At 43.3% G+C, this 21986-nt stretch overlaps 1 protein-coding gene and 1 non-coding gene across 5 annotated transcripts; both read right to left on the reverse strand.

Annotated features, from left to right (window-relative positions):
- Positions 1–47: 47 nt before the first annotated feature.
- On the reverse strand, positions 48–21102 carry LOC129834886 (paired amphipathic helix protein Sin3a-like). Of its 4 annotated transcripts, none has more exons than XM_055900248.1 (21): positions 20905–21101; positions 19291–19495; positions 18906–19085; positions 17976–18082; positions 17403–17727; positions 15350–15601; positions 14170–14322; positions 13669–13824; positions 12986–13072; positions 12441–12559; positions 11439–11649; positions 11042–11158; positions 10689–10927; positions 10370–10553; positions 9648–10242; positions 8097–8266; positions 7692–7865; positions 7343–7435; positions 7127–7221; positions 4214–4418; positions 48–2913 (listed from the first exon to the last, which is right to left on the reverse strand). In XM_055900248.1, exons 2-21 carry the CDS (start codon positions 19471–19473, stop codon positions 2680–2682), a joined length of 3879 nt encoding a protein of 1292 aa, XP_055756223.1. In that variant the 5' UTR covers positions 19474–19495; positions 20905–21101; the 3' UTR covers positions 48–2679. The 4 variants fall into 4 exon arrangements, with proteins under 4 accessions (XP_055756223.1, XP_055756222.1, XP_055756224.1 ...); XM_055900247.1 differs by having other exon boundaries at positions 13669–13845; XM_055900249.1 differs by lacking the exon at positions 48–2913 and having other exon boundaries at positions 4325–5735; positions 13669–13845; positions 20905–21102.
- Positions 12222–12359, reverse strand: LOC129835007 (small nucleolar RNA U109). Its single transcript, XR_008756360.1, has one exon. It is a non-coding gene; the product is annotated as a small nucleolar RNA U109 (small nucleolar RNA).
- Positions 21103–21986: the final 884 nt, after the last annotated feature.

The raw sequence follows: 21986 nt of genomic DNA on the forward strand, positions 1-21986 counted from the left end.
TTGAACGCCACCTAGAGGTTTCAAATAAATTAAACTATGGACAATGCTTCAGTCTATTCAAATAAGAGTTTAATGCCAAACACCATACTACACAACATCATAGAAGTCAAAGAAGAGGTGACAAAGGGACACAGAAAATGGGCTACAAATGTAGTCTTTGTAGTTTGTATATACAATTCAGCTGCCCGGTAGTCCTCCTGTACTCCATGTTCAACACAGTAAATAGAAAAATGAAAATCAGTCTAAAGATAGAAACAGTCCAGAGATTGTCTTTAGCTGGTTACAGCACTGACAGAGAAGCCTTGTGGGGCCAAACGTTGATGAGGAAACTTGTCCTATTTGGGTTGTTAAAATGTCCTCCTTCCAGATCAATTGGTGGCAGTTCAACGTCACACACACTCCCACGACTACAACTCTCCCCAAAGTATTCCCTGGTGTAGTGGCTTGGATCTATTCTATGAGATCGTTCCATCGGTAGTGTAGGAGCAAGACTTCAGTCAAGTGGATCTGAGGATCTGGTTGATGTCCATAGCCAAAGTGTTTTTGTTTACATTTGTTCATGTAAATCAGAATGCCCAGGTTCTCATGTGAGATCAGAATTAACATCCAGGCTTTGCTGGACAGAAACAGAGCCAGATGAGAAGGTTCTGGTCAGGCGTGAAGAGGTACCGAGTGGTGTGACATGTGGTTAGACAAAATTAAACTCAAATTCATATACGACAATGATGAAACACTGGGAAAATGGAAGTATTACCACCAACCCAAAACACTACAGGCTCAACCTTTCTGGGGACAGGATTTCTTACAAAAAAAAAAAAAAAAAAAAAAAAGAGAGAAAAGAATAGCATGTCATATGCAGTGTGCTTGTTGCTTGGTTGTTGATGATTAAACTGTAGCGGTTGAATGGTATACATTCACATATACTCATATGGTTGTCAATGTGGATCTTATTATGGATATGGACCAGATTTGGCGATCAGAATACAATTTCACAAATCATTGCATATGTGTCTACACCTGCACCTTCTGAAAGTGTACAACATGACACTATAAAACAGTGCTGTTTATAATTGGGGGGGCCATTACCACCGTTCTCTTTTATATTGAGACATTATCAATACCTTGTAAACTACATCTCATCTGGACTGATTTTAATGAAGCATGATTGCACTTCAGAAACGGACTCGGGAGTCTTACGTCTCTGAGTCATCTTTAAAGTGACATTTACCAGAAAGTAGAGATGGGGATGCTGCATGTGGCTGATTGGTCCTGTGGAGGTGGCATGACTGATCCCTCTACTGTAGCCCTGGAGGAGGAACCTGTGATCCAAGTGGGAATCTTAACACGCAACAACCTGCCCGTTACCAATGGCAACTATCATCACAACCACAATAAGATCACATGGATTTATGGGATTAGCTGTTACATATTTGATGACTGATCCAGAAATTCTGATGGATATATTAATGGAGAATTGGTTTAGGGGGTACAAATCGTTTACATTATGTACAGGGAAAGCGTAAATAGTTTCTAGGCTACATTCATTGTTCAGAAATTCCGAATTGGAACTGGTGCCAATGACTTGAGTGAAAAACCGGATAGACAAATAATGTCTTGAAACATTTTGTATAAAATTATCAATTTCAAGACAATGAAAACGTTATACTTTGCTAAATGAAGGCTTACATGACATAACACGAAAGAAACAGAACACAAAGGAAAAAGGCTCTAATAAAGTTCCTTTGGTAAAAACAGTTGTTAAAATGTGAGCATTTTCAATATAGGCTATTTCTCTTCAACTTTTGACCCGAGGTCTAAACTAAGTCTGTTAGGGTACACATCAATGCACATCTCTGACAAAAAGGACGACTATCAACAAGCTATTTACAAATCAGCAGTATGTGGGTAGTCTGATGTTACTATACTTGACTGACTGGGGGAAAACCTGGTATGTTCGCATAAATCTGCCCAATATCTACACCACGGCTGCCAGAGATGTTTGTGGACACATAGCATACATACCTGTACCACTGAAAAAAAGAAACATTCACAGGCTATACAATTATACAAAATCCAAAAGCCATCTTGTGGCCTGGATAAAATACCTGTTCATAGTCCATGCCTGTATGCTAATCTTCCTACTCACAGTGGTTGAGAGACTTCTGTGGTTCTTCTTAGCAGTTAAACTAGAGACCTGCACACCGGATTGTGTGGTGCTCCTCAACCACTTCAATGGGTGTATATTGCTTCAAAACGGGGGGGAAAGGCCAAGCATTCTGTATGGCGTGCTCTTTCTGCATGGTTCTCAACAGCATCCATCAGTCTGAGGATCAGTCCAGCCAAGGATCAATAGCTGTATAACTACAACGGCTTCCTTTCTTGCACTCATAGCGTATTCGGTCGCATCATATATTTTCTGCTGTATTCAAAGGTGGCATAAGACAGGCTGGTAGGGTGGCTGGGGGTTTAGGGGACTGATGGAGAACTGGTTGGTGGCCACATAGGAAATTTGGCTTTTTTTTGTGCTGCAAAGATAGGGAGGGTCCATTTAAAAAGTCCTTATAAAAACAAATATAAAGTAATCTCCGTCAGTTTCCAGAATCCAGCAATTTGCTGCCAAGCCGACTTATTAAAAGGACGATAAGTAATACCCTCCCGTCATCTCGTCACCCGGTTGAGCTAAGGTGCCCCTGACGAGCTGCCATGATACGTCACATGGTATCTGTTGATTTTCAGGTAATAGAGGACCTGGGGATCCCGGGTGGTGGTGCACGGCAACAGACCCTCGCGACGCTCTCCCATCAGCCACTTGCGGGTGTCGGTGGCCATGTCGCTGGTCACGTGTTCCTTGGCCCAGGTGTCCACCAAGCCTTGGAAGCGGCGGTGCAGGCGAGTGTGGACTCTCTGGTGGGACTGGGGAAGGGAGGGACACCGGGGTTAGCTGTAGTGAAGATCATATCAGCACTCTGACCAACACCATGTTGGTTGAAACGTCAGTAAGCGGCCATTATGTTTCTCTAAATTCTTTCAAAATATGACATATTCCAATATCTTCACATATTCCAATATCTTCACATATTCCAATATCTTCAGTGTTTTCCACAAGTACATTGAGTAGCCAAACAAATAGAAAAAGTAGCCAGGCCTCCCCGGGCTAATTTGTTTTTGCAGGAGCTCTATTTAGGTGACCTATGGTACATTCTAACGCCTTGATTACATCTGAAATTCACAGGAAAATTATTGAATACTTTATCGAGTTTACCACCCAAATTGGAGAAATTTGTTGTTGAAAGACATGACTTTACAATTTAAAATACTGAACATTGATGAATTCAGTTTATTGTTAGTTGTTTTGGATATTGTCTTTCAATTGGTTCATGTTGCATAGGCTTACAGTTTTTAAGTCATGTTAAAAGAATTCTGAGCGGTAGATCTCAGGTTGCATCTTGACTCAGAAAGTGACCGGGACTCAGAAAAGGTTGGTGACCACTGTTCTAGAGTATTCCCTGCATGAAGCAGCGAGAGCTGCATGTAGCCACGGTTGGACATCTTGTTCATATCCTTTTCTAGTTAGTGAGTTATTAGCCCAGTTATAGATCATTTGTAGTCAGCAATGGGGGAGTGATTACTTCTTACAAGAGCACAAAATGTGTGCATTTCTAGACATCTTTTAAAAGCAAGTCAGGTAAAGAGACTGTCTTAAAGGGGCAGTGTTGTATTTTGAGACAGGCTTGAGTAAGCAAAGTACAGTAAGCAAAGTAGCCAATAGGCAGAGGGTAGCATTAGTCTGATTCTCTGTAGTAATGGTATAGGAATAATAATGCATTTTATTTTGTAAAGTGGTTTCTTGCATCAAACAACATTTTCAGTCAAGTGTATTAACAGGTTAATGACAAGCCCACATGTTTGTTTTTAGTCTCATGGCATGTAGGTCCACATTGAACACCACACATTGGCTGCTACTGTAGGCTGAACGATAGAACAGCTATTTCCATGTTAAAATGTTATGGAATCCATTTTAGCCATTGTTTTTGTTTAAATAGCCACAGTAGCCTACTTAGCCACTGTTAAAACTTAAAGGGAGTACAGCCTCAGTGTTCACAGTAAACACGCGCTGGAAGTTGCACAGAATTTTCATAAATGTTCAAATTTGCGCTCAGCAGACCTGAAATTTGCTCAGTGGCCCACATTTTTGGTTAGTGGTGTTGCCTACCTGGTGAGCCCGGGTCAACGCAGTGCGTCTGTACATGTAGTCCTCAGACTTGAAGACGTACACCATCTTGTACGAGTTGAGTTTGAACATGCACTCCATCTTCAGGTCCTCAGCGCTGTGGGACTTCTCCGACGTCCCCGTAGCCGCCTTCGCCTGCTGCAGCTGCTCCCACCCTCTCTGGCACTTCCGTATCCGCCGGAGGTTTCTGATTGGAAGAGGAGAAGGATTGGCATTAGACCAGAGCCAGTAACAACGCCTTGCTTACCTGTGCCCTCTACCCACATAGCAATTCAGTTTACAAGGACAGTTTACGCAAATTTCGGTCAAATCATGCGAGTACTTAGACTGCAATATATCCATACCATTTGTGACATTGGTTGAGCACAGGATGTGTAAGTTATGGCTAAATGACACATGGTTCCCAAATAACAGAACAACGCTAATGCTATTTAGAGGTCAAAATACTCAGTCATTTAGGCCAATGTTTTCCATTTCCCACTCAAAGTTAACAAGTTTAATAGATCAGAAAATGTGTGAAATTTGAGCGGGCCGTCCCTGTAAAGATTTGTCTTGATATACCCACGCATAGCAACTCACCCAATAATAAGAGTTTAACTGGGACGCAAATGATTAGGGGAAGGGGAGGCTCTATTGCAGTAGCAGCAGTATTCCTGTACAGTGCACTTCCGTTTGACATTCATATGTTGATTCTCTTGTTAGTCTTTAATATCCTTGGCAAACAATATTTTGGTCAATCAAATTGAATCCAGATTAAATTTTTTATTTTGCAAGCATTAAAAATGCAATTATTATTCACCCCGCTTTAATGAAAGGTTTAAATGTGTACTTACCACACAGGGTAGAGGTGAGCGAGGACTGAAACCGTGAAGCATATTTTGTCAATGCCACTTAGGACATTGCAGTTAGAGTAGCCAATTTCCAATAGAAATGGGAGAAAGGACATTTCATTTGTTTGTTTTTTTACACATTGCCGCCAAAAGGGTTAACAAGCCAGGATATGGGTTGAAAGATACTTTGATGTGCACATACAGTACTTCCACTGACAATGTACAGAGCAGTTATGACCATGCAATGAGGATAACATTTAACTGAAAAGACAACCTGCTGGTTGTCACTGCTGTTTAAAAGGTACTTTTTGGGGTGGAAAATAAGAGAATCATGCCTATTGACTTTTGTACCAACCTCTCATATTCTTGATATGAGAAACAGACAGAATGTGGGTGAGATCACGGATAAATCATATCCAGTCAAGACAAGTAGCAAATATATGCAATGGGTAAAATAAAACAAAAAGGGAGGGGGGGGACTGACGCCAATTTCCCCCACGTTTTGCATGGGTCCATCCAGCCCATTGAAATGTATATGATACATTATGGACAGCCATTTGGAAAAATGGCAACAAGCACTGAAAACCAAAGACAGACAGGCTTGATGTGCAACACTCATCTCAGGGCTTAATAGAGGACCCAACCACCCTTCCATGCAATGCTCAGAGAGACGTCTGGAAAGAAATACACCAACATTTGAGCATACAATTCAGACCATTTTATTCACAAGCCCCTTCTCTTTTGTACAAGTGTTGCAGATGCCGTGCTTGACCAGGTTTTCATGAGTTATCAGCACTAGTCTTGGTCAACTCGTATAAAAACCTCACCCACAACAAAAAGATTGCAACGGGAGTGCACTGTATCCTTAAATTGTTTTACACATTATAATAGAGTATGCTGAACACCCCAAATCTCAATCCGTACAACATTTACATGTATCTAAACAGTGATTAGAAGAAGTCACATACAGAATGTTTTTCCTATGAATACAATTACAGGAAACACAGGGCAGCTGATAAAAAAGACATTATTTTATCTGAATCCTTTTCTCTAGACCGACAAATAGGGGCCTTTTGTCCGTCGCCAATGCCACAACAAAAAAAAATGGCCGTCGTGACAATGCAATTAAGGACACTGTACATATAGAATTTATGCTTAACCAAATGGTTAACCTCCAACAGAGAAAATTATTGTACAATAGAACACTAATATGCGCGATGGTATAAAAATACTTCCTTCCCTTACATACATAAGCAATGTGAAAAGTAAACTCCTGTTCATTGCTTCCCCCCCCTCCTTTCAGTTAATATCAAACCGCTATTGTAGCCTTATTCTCACAATAAAAAAAATCTAACGAAATACATATTTTTTTTTTTACCCAATGATTTGATGACTAGTCTGTTGAGTGGGAAAGTTGAAATAAATACTATCCTACTAATATAATATAAAAATTGCAATATTCATAAATAAAAGGGCCCCGAAAAAAAAAGAGTGAATAAATGTATAAATAATGAGTCTATTTAAAAAGATGGCAGGGTAAAGTGCAATCTTTCTGAGATAAAGGCAGGGGGGCAGAAATGGAGAGGAACAAGTTGCTTTTCCAGTAGACAGCCAATTACATTCTCTCTAACAAAAACAGGACAGGCACCGTCAGCATTTCTACTAAACATCTGATTTTTTTTTAGCACTTAGGCCTACTTTTCTGAGGAAAGCAAACACAAAAATGACCTAGTGCACTTGTAGTTCAACTGGTGTGTGTGTGTTCATCACTATTGGCAGAGTTTCTCAAAACAAGTGCTTCGTGGATAAGTCTCGGGGCCCCATTTAGTTTGAGACTACGGAGAGACAGCCCTGAAAGTTTGGTTTGTGCAAAAAACACTGACCTGGAACTGACCTGCACGTGGAGGGAGATGGGCTTGCACTCATTCTCAAAATGAGCCATTTTAGTTTTTTTTGTCAGCTGGTTTTGGCTTGTGAAACAGTGCCATGGCCTGTCTTAGAGAGAGCCTTTAGGGGTAGATGTTGTTAGCTGTGCAGACGGGGGAGACACAGCCAGAGGCCTCACCTGGGGAGGAACACAGGCTTTTGGGCCAGGTGCTCGCGCAGCTCTGGAGACGCTGAGTCCGAGTTCAGGTAGCGTCCCACGTAGTCGCACCACCGCTGTTTAAAGAACCAAAAGAGAACTACCGTCACAACACAAGATTCTGACTCATCTGAATCTGTTCTAAATGTCATGTGGCGATGCATTAGACTGATGTCACCACCTGCCTGCCATACACACCTCTGTCTCAGCGGGTTCATCCGAGTTCTCCTCCTCCGTGTCAAGCAGCTCCAGGGTCAGGGTCACGCTGCCTTGGCTCTTCACAAACATCAGCTGGACCACAAACAAACCAGTCAAACAAGAAGACAACCAACAAGACAGACAGCAAAGGTCAGAGAGAACGTACCAGGGGGGACAGAAGAACAAAATGGGGACAGGGGACAGAAGAACAAGATGAAAGCAAGAGAGAAAACCAGAGAGCTGGAGAGAGAACACATGAAAGTTCAAATGCAACTCAAAGTATTTTGCTGAGACACAATAACATCCCAGGTGGGACAGCCATCCACCCACCCATACACCCACACTGTACCTTGAAGCAGTTCTCGTCGGACATGAGCTGCTCCGCCTTGCGCTGGTATGCCCCCTCGGCGGTCGCTCTGGAAGCCTGGGTAGACAGGGCGCCGCCGGTGGCCTTGTTGGTGCTCTGGCTCAGGTAGAGGTCTGTCACGCGCACGCAGAGCTCATCACTCACAATGTGCTGGAGCTGGTGATAGGAATCACAACGCCAGGTGTGAGCACAGTCATTAAGTCAGCCATCAAAGTTATCATTGTTTAGGCAGGGTGGGCCCCCATTTAGCTCTGTTGCTGCCCCCCCACCGCCTGAAAGAGATAGGCCTCAACTTATTTCATTTGACAATTTTGGTGCCTAGATATTCCTCAAGGTTTGCTTTTTCTCGCCGTCTGGGACCTAACGGAGGGAAAAGACTGTACTGACCTGTCTGACAATACTCTGGATGAGCTTGTCCATGGTGAAGGCAGTGTAGGCGTGGATGGTGAACATCTCCCTGAGGGAGTCCTCGTACTGGGTGGGCTCCATGTTACCGTCCAGGAGGTTCCGCACCATCTCCAGGAAGGCAGAGTAGTAGTCCTCCACTTCAATGTCCACTGGAAAAGGAAAACGACAGGATTTAAAGTAATAGTACAGATGTTTTGTATCATTTCAGCAAGTAGTTTTTGAAAGTAGCGTTCACCGGCCAAAACGGGTCCTGGAAAATTGTGTAAATTACATGTGTGTATCAGTTAATTGTTCTGGTGCCCTGATCCCGCCTCCCACTTTTACCTTGCAACCTCATTAGACATCATTCCACCTGCCAATCAACATCAGAGGTGCGTTCAGCAAGACGTAACGTTTTGAAAAGTTCAGATAGATATACTCTATGTGGAACAAACATTCCTTTCTGACATGTAGCCTAGATTAGAATAAGGATGCAGCGGACTATTGGTGGCATTTCCTTTGGCAACGTTTGGCTACTGAATGTGGCCCAGGTAAGGTTGCTGTAGGCCACTTAATGTACATCCCTTGTAGCACAGTGTGATCAGATCATTATGGCAAAATATAGCCTACTGAAATGAGATACCTGGGCCACATTCAGTAGCCAAACGTTGCCAAAGGAATTGCCACTAATAGTCCGCTGCATCCTTATTCTAATCTAGGCTACATGTCAGAAAGGCATGTTTGTTCCACATAGAGTATATCTATCTGTGTACAACAGCGTCCACTTCATAGTATGACACTACGGGCTATAAGGATGTTATGTAACTAATGTCTCACCCTCATCTGTTATTAGTAGGAGAACTTCTGACTAACGTCTGATGCATTGATTTGACCGATGTATTTGATTTATTCTCAGTTATCAAAATAACTAAGCATTTACAGTTAACCTGTGTTGCTTCACAAGTGCCTGTCCACTATGAAACAAACGAGCGCAGCTCACATGCATGAAATATTTGAAGCATTGAATGTAAGGATTGTGTGGCTTCCTCCGCTAGGGGGAGGTTGCAGATGGTATACTAATCATGAATGAGCCATACACTGGCAAAACGTGTTGGAATCAGAAGGTTTAAAAATACAGACCGTTTTGATGATCCCGACTAGCCTATTGTGATTAGGAAAACATTTGGAGGGTATATCTCCCCCTGGTTGTGGTGTAAATGATAGGAAGGGTATCTATGTGCAGTTGGAACAAAGGTCTGCGTTGGGACCATTGACGTTGTCAAAAAAAACATTCTCCTGAAGACGTTAGCATGTACTGTACATGTCCATGTTTTTTCAGATATGAAAGTAAAAAACAATGTGACAGACTAGACTTCTTCAGAGGAAGAGCTTTGCAGATATAAAACTGCATGAAGGTAAAGTACATTTTCTCCATAGAAAAAAAATGTTAAACTGGGCGCAAAAGAAATGTGTGATCCTTTGATCTAAACCTTAATGGTCAGTGGGTTCATAGCGTGCTGCAGTTTGGTTTTAAAGGTTGTCTGGACTTACTGGGCTCCTTTAGTCTCAGCTGGACGGCAGGATTCTCACTCTTATCCCGTTTGACACCCAGCACCTCCCTCTCCCACTCCCGTTCCCTGCAGTCCTCCTCGATCTGCCTCTCTGCCTGCCCGTAGATGCGCAACAACCGCAAACAGAGGATCTGATGCAGGCGCTGGAAGATGTACCAGTTGTTGTTGACGTAGTAGAGGTTGTAGACTTCGTCGAGGCCACGCAGTTTCTGCGCCCCCGTGTTGCCGAAAAGCAGCTTAGACTTAGTGGAGCCGCCACTGCCGGCCAACCCGTTGTGCTTCTTTGACCCGTCTTCATCTGGTCCGGTTTCGTCTTCTTCCTCCTCCTCCTCCTCGTCTTCCTCTTCCTCCACATCCGACAGCTCCCCGCGCCGGGCGAACAGCATGTCTGGGATAAAGTGGTGGATGACCTGTTTGATCTTGTACTTGTCCTCCTTCTGGATGCCGGCCTGCCTCTTGACGTGGTGGATGATGAGCGCGGCGGCGTCCTCCAGGATCTGGCTGTCCTGGTAGGTCAGGGTTATGTGGGGCCCGCCAGGCACGGTGGCCGTGTCCTCGGAAGCCTGCTCCTGTCGCTAAATGGAGGCAAAAAAAACACAGGTTAGAGTAGCTAAATTTAAAAAAAAAAAAAAGCTTTAATCAATACTTGGAGACATTGACACATAGATCAGATCAAGTAAGTGGTATATCACTGCCTCTTACCTCATCGTATATGGTCTCAATCTCATTGAGCAAGGTCTTTGAGCGGAACACCTTGGTGTCATTCTGCTTGAAGTTGATGCCTTGGTGGTCGAGGGACTTGAGGTAATACTTCTCATTCTGCTCCCTCCAGATCTTGTTGAATCCTCTCTGGGCTTCCCTCCATTCTTCTTCTTTCATCTTTAACCTGGATGAGGCCAATAAGAACACATACCGTGGTTAACATGGGACAGCAACATGTTCTCTGGAAGCTGTTGCTTAGGCCGCTTTACATTACTCTATTTACATGTATTGTCCATCACACAACCTCTTCATATCACACCTCTTGAGAACTATAGGGACGGACACAGACGGGTTCCTCTTGAGCCCGTCGATGATGTCGGCGGCCTTGTCGCCGTATATCCTCTGGATGGCCTTGCGGTGGATGACCTCGGAGCAGCCGCCCATGGTGTTGTCCAGCCGGAACTTGACCTGCTCCTCGGCCGTCATGCGCGACAGCCTCCTCTGTACCGCCTCCAGAGCTCTTATGGTGGCCAGGTTGGTCTCCAGCACCACGTCCAGCTGCAGGGTGAAGAAGAGTATGGAAAATGTCAGTACATCACTTCAGACAGGACATCACCACACATTGGTTTGTACTATTAGAATATAACAACCATGAGAGGGGGAAAGTCTCACCTCGAAGCGCTCGTCCTCACATCTGTAAATATGCTCCTCATACGGGGTCTTCTTGGAGCTGACAAAGGTGGAATCCTCTGACCACGAAGGGAACGACACCCACGTGTCATTCAGGACCTGAAATGGACCATACTGTTAAAACTCTGCTCTAATTGATTCACTTGCCAAGATGAGTACTTGAACAACATCTCAGTACTAACCAATTAAACCCCTGTGATCGACTTCACTGGCAGGATGACGCGTGCAAAAAAGTGACTAAAATTGTATTTTCATTGCTCTTAATTTTCCTATACACAAACATGTATTTTACAAATTCCTCCGGTTTTTATTGATCCTATGATTCAATTTGGTTGACTTTGAAGGGTAACATTTGACTGTCAATAACGGCTACGCTCACCTCTTTACACAGTGGGGTCCTCCCTGTACACTTGGGCTGTGTGTAGCTCTTGGGTAGCGCCCTGTAGCTGGAGCCCAACCTCTTACAGGAAGCGTAGTCAATCTCCATGGCCATGCCCTCTGTGGTCCTCTCCTTGGGAAAGCTCTCGATGTGGCTGGACTCTCTGTAGCCCAGGAAGTTTTTGAACCAGGAGAACAGCTCTGGGAATTTTCTGCAGATCACATTCCAGAATGGGTGTTAGATGGGCGGCAAAACATCAGGATGAATAACAAAGCTTGTATTTTTACATGCCGTAATATTTTTATTTAACCTTTATTTAACTAGGCAAGTCAGTTAAAAACATATTCTTATTTACAATGACGGCCTACCAGAGAACAGTGGGTTAACTGCCTTGTTCAGGGGCAGAACAACATATTTTTACCTTAACAGCTCGGGGATTCGATCCAGCAACTTTTCGGTTACTGGCCCAACGCTCTAACCACTAGGCTACCTGCCCCTAACCACTAGGTTACCTGCCCCTAACCACTAGGCTACCTGCCCCTAACCACTAGGCTACCTGCCCCTAACCACTAGGCTACCTGCCCCTAACCACTAGGCTACCTGCCCCTAACCATTAGGCTACCTGCCCCTAACCACTAGGCTACCTGCCTTCCCCGAGCTGACAATGTATAGGAGGTCAATAATAGGAATAGAGAAGAATGCCTATAGCTTTTTAGATCATGAACATGGACATTCATTTTGCCTAAGAACAGACATATTAGCAACACCTTTTTGACATGCTCAGAGTGTCAGAGTTTTATACTACCGACTCAGCCTGATCTTGAGAGGCTGGTGGCCCTGTTAACTCTACTCGTCTGCTGTAGCATGACTGAATTGTCTACACTCCTCACAGCAGAGAAGGTAGTTGCAACAGCTATGCAGCGCGTCCTGTAGTCTGGCTGATAAATTGTGCAAAGTTTTTAAATGGTTGTTTGGCGCAGGTGATAGTTGCTTAAAGCTTACCCCAGGAACGGTAGCACTAGCTGCACAAGCTCTGCACGAGAAATCACTTCCTGGTTAAAGATGAGCAGACACCGTAGGAAGTTGTCATAGGCCTCAGAGCTCCGGAGGGCTTTCCTCACCTATGATAAGAAAGCAGCTCTGTAAATACACACTACAACACACACTGAATGACTTTACAATTGGGTTAGGGCAGGGGTGTCAAACTCATTCCACGGAGGGCCTTGTGTCTGCAGGTTTTTGGTCTTTCCTTTCAATAAAGCCCTAGACAACCAGGTGTGGGGAGTTCCTAACTAATTAGTGATGTTAATTCATCAATCAAGTACAAGGGTGGAGCGAAAACCCGCAGACACTCGGCCCTCCGTGGAATGAGTTTGACACCTGTGGGTTAGGGGGACAGCGTCTCATCACAACCAGGCAATTCATTCATTCAAATCATGTTCAGTTGGAACAGAATAAATCATTTCTATAGGTGTAATTCGTATAGATCACATTTTATGTTATTGTATAACATTCACATTAGGTTTAAAACAAAAATGTAGAAGGACCTTTTCAAAGAAGAGAGATTCTGTGCCGATGCTATGTTTGCTGGCCTCAGCCATGGCATGGTCTTTCCCCAACATTTTGGGTTTCTTCTGCAAGGGTGGGAAAGAGAAGAATTGAGCGTAAATAAGGACTACATTACCACTGACATGGTAGACCAATTAACTGATACAGTGACAGAGGCTTCAGCAGTATATTACAGTTCTACAGTAAATAAGAAGCTAAAAATCCCACATTTAAAGAGTTGACAGATCTATGGGACGCTCTAGTCAAAAGTATACCATTCTAAGCTGTCTGAACAGTATTACAACTGTTACTACTGCTAACTAGTTTCTTAATAGCCGCATGTCTGACAACTATGGTTGCAAAGCTACCGGTAATTTATCGGAATCTTCAGTAATTTTGGTAATTAACAGGTAATCTATGGTAATTTATACTTGAATAACTTCTTTTTTTTAAACATTAACATATAGTATTAATTTGTTATATCTGTGTCCATACTGTCCATTAGCTTCTAGTGGATAGACCATATGGTTCAAGAGAAAATAGCCTAATTAATGAAAAAAGCCAATCTAATCAACAATGAAATTATTCTCAATTATTTACTTTTTCACAACTGCCACCGGTTTGGCGCCAAAACGTTTACATACAAAGACTTGACACTGTCAATGAGAGGGCGCTAGTTTACCTTGACGGGAGGCGTGGCGCCCGCTCCAGAATGCCTCCGGATTGGACAGCCGTTCTGGTTGAGCCGCTGCTTGTTGTTCATCAGGGGCCTCTTGACCGTGGTGCCGTGGTCGTTGCGCACCGACTCCGCCCGGTCGGCCGTGGTCTTGCTCAGCAGCTGGAGAAAAGGGGGACAACTCTGGATCAGAGATAAACGTGAGAGTTTAAGATAGGCAACATCTGTGTAGATCTGCACAGAACACACAACTTTTACATCAAACTGAAAGGCATTATCAGTGCATCTTGATCATGCACCCTGTCTGAGTCATATGATGTAGTAAATAAAACAGGTGGTATTAGTCATATGAAAATAACAATATGATATGACAGTGGCCAAGTTTGTATTTCAATGTCCTCACATAGTTTAAACTCAACTTCTATCATTCTGAAATAACATCTCAGGTGAAGGAAGCATTATCTCTTGCAATAGAGGACTATTTTAGCGTGGACGTGAAACACTCACCACTGAACTGTTGGCGTCCGGTAAGAACTGGCCGAACTCCGAGAGCAAGTCCTCCTGGTTCTTGAAGAGCCGTGCCACCTGAGCGTACACCTCCTGCTCTGTCAATGCCGGGGTGTAGTTGCCCCCCGCCTCCTTCGCGTTTCGCTGCTCCTTCTGCAAAAGCAGCAATCGGACCACTGGTTACAGACTATACCAAGAACTTCAATCAGACCACTGGTTATAGACTACACCAAAAACTTCAGACCACTGGTTATAGAATACACCAAGAACTTCAGACCACTGGTTATAGAATACACCAAGAACTTCAGACCACTGGTTATAGAATACACCAAGAACTTCCGTCCACTGGTTATAGACTACACCAAGAACTTCAGCCCACTGGTTATAGAATACACCAAGAACTTCAGCCCACTGGTTATAGACTACACCAAGAACTTCAGACCACTGGTTACAGAATACACCAAGAACTTCAATCAGACCACTGGTTATAGACTACACCAAGAACTTCAGACCACTGGTTACAGACTACACCAAGAACTTCAGACCACTGGTTACAGAATACACCAAGAACGTCCAGTCCACTGGTTATAGAATACATCAAGAACTTCAATCAGACCACTGGTTACAGACTACACTAAGAACGTCCAGTCCGCTGGTTATAGACTACACCAAGAACTTCAATCAGTCCACTGGTTACAGAATACACCAAGAATTAACCATGGATGACATAATAGGGTCAATGTAAATAACATTACATATATGTATTTATTTAACAAGGCAAGTCAGTTAAGAACACATTCTTATTTACAGTGATGGCCTACACCGGCCAAACCCTAACCAGGACGACGCACAATCAGAATGATCTGAATTTTCTTCCTCTAAAATTTCTTTCTGCAATTATTATCCAGTACATCTCTGGTTCTTGCAGCCCTGTTCCCAGAAAGTGACCAGGGAGACCACACAAAGGGCACCACTGTCCCGTCGGCAGTTTCGTTGTAGCACTGGAATGGAACCTCAAGTTCATATTGAATGTTGACCCAGGTTACGAACAGATCTCTGTGTGTACACTGTCTTTTGTATAGCTTGTTGTTTATACTGAAAATAAATCACCCTTCAGAAGGAAGACAGATTTATTGAATGAAATGGTTTGTGTGGGGCAGCTCTCGCGCTGTGTTTTTACCTGGTAAGTGTGCAGGATCTCCAAGAAGGCTTTGTAGATGTCAGGCTGCCCCTGGAAGCGGTTCTTGATCTTGTTGACGTAGTTGATGGCGTGGTTGAACTCCACGGGCTGGTTGTTCTGCAGGGGAGGCCCGCTGGAAGGGGTGCTGCTCACCGGGGCGTGGGACTGGACCGAGGGGGACCGTGGGGAGGCGTAGGATGGGATTGACGGGTTGGGTTGGCTAGTCGGGGTCAGGGCAGGAGACTGCATCGGCTGTGGGGGGAAAAGAAGGACAATGAGTTGCCTCCAAATACCAAATATAGACTACCGTTCAAAAGTTTGGGGCCACTTAGAAATGTCATTGTTTTTTACAAAACAGCACATTTTTTGTCCATTAAAATAACATCAAATTAAGCCGAAATACAGCGTAGACATTGTTAATGTTGTAAATGACTATTGTAGCTGGAAACGGCAGATTTTTAATGGAATATCTACATAGGTCCATTATCAGCAACCATCACTCCTGTATTCCAATGGCACGTTGTGTTAGCTAATCCAAGTTAATCATTTTAAAAAGGCAAGTTTATCATTAGAAAACCCTTTTGCAATTATGTTAGCACAGCTGAAAACTGTTGTTCTGATTAAAGAAGCAATAAAACTGGCCTTCTTTAGACTAGTTGAGTATCTGGAGCATCTGCATTTGTGGGCTCAATTACAGGCTCAAAATGGCCAGAAACAAAGATCTTTCTTCTGAAACTTCTGAAATTGCCAAGAAACTGAAGATCTCATACAACGCTATGTACTACTCCCTTCACAGAACAGCGCAAAATGGCTCTAACCAGAATAGAAGGAGTGGGAGGCCCCGGGGCACAATAGAGCAAGAGGACAAGTACATTAGAGTGTCTAGTTTGAGAAACAGATGCCTCACAAGTCCTCAACTGGCAGCTTCATTAAATAGTGCCCGCAAAACACCAGTCTCAAAGTCAACAGTGAAGAGGCGACTCCGGGATGCTGGCCTTCTAGGCAGAGTTGCAAAGAAAAAGATATCTCAGACTGGCCAATAAAAATAAAAGATTAAGCTGGGCAAAAGAACAGAAACACTGGACAGAGGAACTCTGCCTAGAAGGCCAGCATCCCGGAGAAGCCTCTTCTGTTGACGTCGAGAGTGGTTTTTACAGGTACTATTTAATGACACTGCCAGTTGAGGACTTGTGAGGCATCTGTTTCTCAAACAAGACACCCTAATGTACTTGTCCTCTTGCTCAGTTGTGCACTGGGGCCTCCCACTACTATTTCTATTCTGGTTAGAGCCAGTTTGCGCTGTTCAGTGAAGGGAGTAGTACACAGCGTTGTACGAGATCTTCAGTTTCTTGACAATTTCTCGCGTGGAATAGCCTTCATTTCTCAGAACAAGAATAGACTGACGAGATTCAGAAGAAAGTACTTTGTTTCTGGCCATTTTGAGCCTGTAATTGAAACCACAAATGCTGATGCTGCAGGCCAGTTTAATTGCTTCTTTAATCAGAACAGTTTTCAGCTGTGCTAACATAATTGCTAAAGGGTTTTCTAATGATCAATTAGCCATTTAAAATTATAAATTGGATTAGCTAACACAATGTGCCATTGGAACACAGGAGTGATGGTTGCTGATAATAGATTTTGTATGCCTATGTAGATATTCCATTTAAAAAAATCAGGCATTTCAAGCTACAATAGTCATATAGGACATTAACAAAGTCTACACTGTGTTTCTGATCAATTTTATGTTATTTTAATGGACAAAAAAGTGCTTTCCTTTCAAAACGAAGGAAATTTCTAAGTGACCCCAAACTTTTGAATGGTAGTCTACATCAGCACATAACAAGGATAAAACAGTTGAATAATATATTTACATACGCAACTATACAGTAATAAGTCAAGTAATACATGTTTACATAACAAATTAAGGGAATAAGCCAATAACTTGTGGTTCAAATCTCCAATAGGAAACTAAACATGCAGAAACAAATAACTTGAGAAGAGGTTCTTGCACAGAATGACACAACAAAGGAAAGGGGTCTTAGTGAGCTGGAACCTTGCTGGTCTTGGCCGGTGTAGGCTGGGTGGGTAGAGCGGTGCTGGCTGTGGCGGTGCTGGTGGGGGGTCCACTGGGCGGCTGCAGGGCCTGGTGATGATGGGGCACCGGCTGGCTGGGTGGTCCCGTAACGGGGAGGTTCTGGACCGAGATGCCGTGCGGGGTGATGTAGTGGATCTGACCTGGCGTGGTCACGTTGACCTGCTCGTTGGTCTGGACCTCGATCTTGTAGCCCGGCGGCAGGAAGGTATTGAATCCCATGATGAGATCTGGGTGGCCCTTGAAGAGCTGGGAGACACGGCTGATCACGCCCGGAGTGTCGATGCTGTGAAAGTAAATGTGCGTGTTTAAGATTGACTACATGGTAGTTAGACTGTGCAGAATCCCTGATGTACAAATCACCTTGCTTCTCAAATAACTACTAACTATGTGATCAAGATTAGTGATTCCCCGCCTCGCTTTGCTCGAACTGATCCCCTCAAACACATGGAATATCTTCCTGCAGCAAGAGTTCACGGCTTACATGGATGTTTACAGTGTTTGCTTAGAAAAACAAACTAAATTGTAACTGACCTCTGTGACTTGAACTCTTTCATGATGTCAAGGAAGTCGTTGTAGACTTGAGGCTGATTCCCAAACTGCAGTTTCACTTGGTCCAGGTAGGACAGAGCGTCTTCAACCTACAAACACAGTTATGCTAGTCAAACAATGTTTTCAAAGGTATAAGGAGATGAAGTGGGCATTGATCAAGATAATGAAAACATCCCAACGAGCTCCGTACTTTAATTGTTGACTAGTCTCATTTCTGCATTATCTACTAGTGATGGGGGGATCAATACAGTTACACATAGGGATATTATTTTGGATGATATATCCTAGCATTTTGACAATATCTCAATATTATTTTTGTGCTAGTTGGCTGTACCACTTTAAAATAAGAGGTATTTAACCTTTATTAAACTAGGCAAGTCAGTTAAGAACAAATTCTTATTTACAATGACGGCCTACCCCAGCCAAACCCTCCCCTAACCCGGACGACGCTGGGCCAATTGTGCACCACCCTATGGGACTCCAATCACGGCCGGTGGTGATACAGCCCGGAAGGGAACCCGGGTCTGTAGTTATGCAGTGCCTTAGACCGCTGCTCCACTCTGGATCCCTATACTCCAGTACTTCTCCTTCATAGCTTGTTTTCAGCACTTTTATTTCCATGACTGATCAAAACTAACTTTTCCATGGCTCTCGTCCCTCTGCAGCAGTCATACGGTGAGCAATGTTTGTAACGTGGAATAGCAATACAATGACAGAATACATATCAGTACCTAAGTATCGTGATGATATCGTATCCCTGGCAACTCCCAGCCCTATTATCTACCATGCTTTGAAATCAACAGGTCCTAATTGAGTCCATCATACCCCCACTTTATTCTGTATTTAGTACATGTGCTTATTTTTGTATCGCTTTTGTACGTTCAATAAAATGTGTACATATGAAAAATGCACCTTGAGTCGCTGGAACTGGGCACCCTGTGAGGGGGCCATAGGGGCCAAAGGATGGGCATGGCTCTGGACCACCGCAGCCCCCTGTGATTGGACAGCTGGACTGTGGGGATGGGGCCCGACAAGTGCAGCAGGACTAGAGGCATGTCCATGGCCACTGGAGTTCTGGGGCATTGTGGGAACCTGGAGGACAAGATTCAGTCAAATATCAGCATTCTGCCTGTGGTAAAATAGTAAACAAAGCCTTGAAAAAGGTAAATACAGAAACTACAGTTTGCTGGTTAATTGGTACTTATAAATGAATGCATTGTAGAATCTAGCAAAATTATTATTTTCTGTGCAACATACTCTCATCTAGATTAAAGAGATATGGCAACAGTTCCCATACCTGGTAACCCTGGGGGATGGAGTATTGGATGCCGGGGGAAGGCTGCATGTTGTCGGTGACGGCCTCGTACACGGCTGGGGCTATGACGCGGTGCTGGAAGCCCTCCACAGTACCCGGGACTGGGGGGCGACGCTGCTGCTGGGACGCAAATACTGGTTCCTGATCCTCCGCACGCCGCTTCATTGTATATTCATACTCAAAAGAGCTAGGATGCACAGGTACAACACAGTTAACATTTGGGCATACTTGATTGATAATCGATAGTCACCCTGACACAACTGCAAATTTCAAGATGGATACAATCATTTAGCACATTTCAGACTCTGTGGCACACATTTATGGGATTCTCCAGTATCTGTCTCAAACACAACTAGTGGCTATATTTCCAAAAATGTGATGATATGAACGTTATTGTGATCACTTTGGAGGGAGAGTGGTAGCCCCCCCAACAAGGCTGGAGAATTCAGTACGTCACAAAGAAGGATGTTTGGCCAGAATATGAGCTAGAATTCACATTGACTGCTTTAGTGGACAATACATAGATAACTATGTAGCTAGTTACAGTGTGTAGGGACGAGGGACGCATTGGCAAGATACCGACTGGACAACGTTATTCAACCATTTATCTAGCTAGCGTGCTTGCTAAGATAACTAGGAAGTAACCTTACTATCATCACTCAACATGGTAAACCAAAATATGGAATATGGCTAGGGAACACATTCACAAGTCTAATCCAATTAAATGTATGTTTCTTATTTAGCGGTGGCGACACGTCCCAAAGACAATCCACAAGCTAACGGTGAGATGTTAACTGGCTAGCGGTTAGCTTCTAAACCAGCAATAAGACCTGCCCATTCCCCTCCCCCTCTGCCAAGAGAGGGCCTGACGCCATCCACTGCTAGCGGAGTCGTGCGCGCCCGAACTTGTGTGGCTAAATGTACGAGCGTGTCAGGTCAAATATGTATAGAGCACTGTTAACTATTCGCCTTTTCATTTTTAACTAACACGTTAGCCTTAGCTGTCGTAGTAAAGAAAAGTTCAATTAAAAATAGATTTCAGTTAACGTTAGCTAACAAGGATGGTTGACTTCCCGGTGGTCTTTTTAGTAAGCTACTGCTAGCAACACATTGTGGCTTACGCTAACCAGCCATGTTCGAACGTCATCATCATGAAACCCAGTGATTCGACTAACGTTAGCTAGCACAACAACTGTCCTTGTTACCATTATTTCAATACTGTAGCAAATACTGTTTTTCGCTGGATAATGTGTTTTTGACGATTATCTAGTTAGTCGTTAATTTGTCCGAATCCTATCAAAATGTTTAGCTAGCCAACTACTGCTGTACGGTGCTGTTCACTAGCTCATGGAACTACTGTAGCTAGCTAATCGTCAAAAACAAATTAGCCAGCGAACATTAGCGACATGCTAAAGCAGACATCGTTAATGTTTAAAGACTCAGTCTGCCAGCAGAAAGATAACATTTGAGATGTATTGATGCATCTGACAATGTTATGTAGCAACTTGCTGTAACAGCACGTAGCTAGCGCCATTTAGTTTGGCTTCAAATGGGCTTAGTTAGCTAGCTAACGTTAGCTTGCGTGATAAAACTCACCTCAACTGACTGCGACCAATAACAACTTGTCGAACCAAATTTGGATTTCCTCAGTCAAATTACAAAGATTCGCCAGTTAAACAGTATCAATATTGAGGGTGCATATTCCAATTGAAATGTCAAAGAAGAACTGCCCCTGCTAGCAAACCCGCTAACAACAATCCCTGTGGCTAGTACGTTCCCTGAACAGAGGCGTGGTTCCAATGAGGGCGGTTAGTCTCCTCCCATTCGAAATGACAATTGGCAACTCTTCAACAGAGGAAACAATAGCAACAGAACTTCATTGGTCAGATTTCCAATCACTCACATCAGGATTTTTTTTTTTTTTACATACAGGCATTTTTAGACCTCCGCAAACTTTTTACCATTGAATACAAAATATCATCTATAGAACGATAAACTCGATGATAATGTAAGAAATATAGCTACCGTACCTGTATGAACATAATACGCTACTTTGTGCCTTGTCGTATCTAGACACAGGGATACAGCACAACCGCATAAACACACCAATTCATCCATAGGTATTATAGTGCTCAACGACTTCATAAACACAACATATAATATTTATGAACCAGACTATAGATGCTTCACAAATCAGTTATAACCAAAGCAATACTATAAAGGGTGCTTACTTCTGGTGCTTTTCCAAATGGTAAATTACATGTTCTTACGAATGACTTCGGAGAATCTAGTAGTCAGTCAGAGGGTTGATGTTTCATGGTTATAAAATGTTTGACTTAAGTTAAATTCATGAGGATTAACACTATTTTAGCGGTAGTAGGAGACCAATACGCCTTTTGTGACCAATTGCGTATCAAATCTGGTTTGTCCTTGCACCTGAAGACTGATATCCAGATGAACTAAAGCCCCAGCAGGAGTCGTCTTTGTGTTTACATAAGCACGATCTATGTTTGTAGTAAACGTGGAGAGGGAGTAGTATCAATAATATTGATTAGTTAAGGCCGGGTTACTGTAATGATGTGACAACTGTTGATGGCTTTATAAATACATTTGATCGAATTTGATTGGTTCAATGTTGAAGAATTCATTGGCAGTTATTAGAAAGGTTGTTAAAAACA

This window comes from Salvelinus fontinalis, chromosome 35 (assembly GCF_029448725.1).
Source record: "Salvelinus fontinalis isolate EN_2023a chromosome 35, ASM2944872v1, whole genome shotgun sequence".
NCBI classification, from domain to species: domain Eukaryota; kingdom Metazoa; phylum Chordata; class Actinopteri; order Salmoniformes; family Salmonidae; genus Salvelinus; species Salvelinus fontinalis.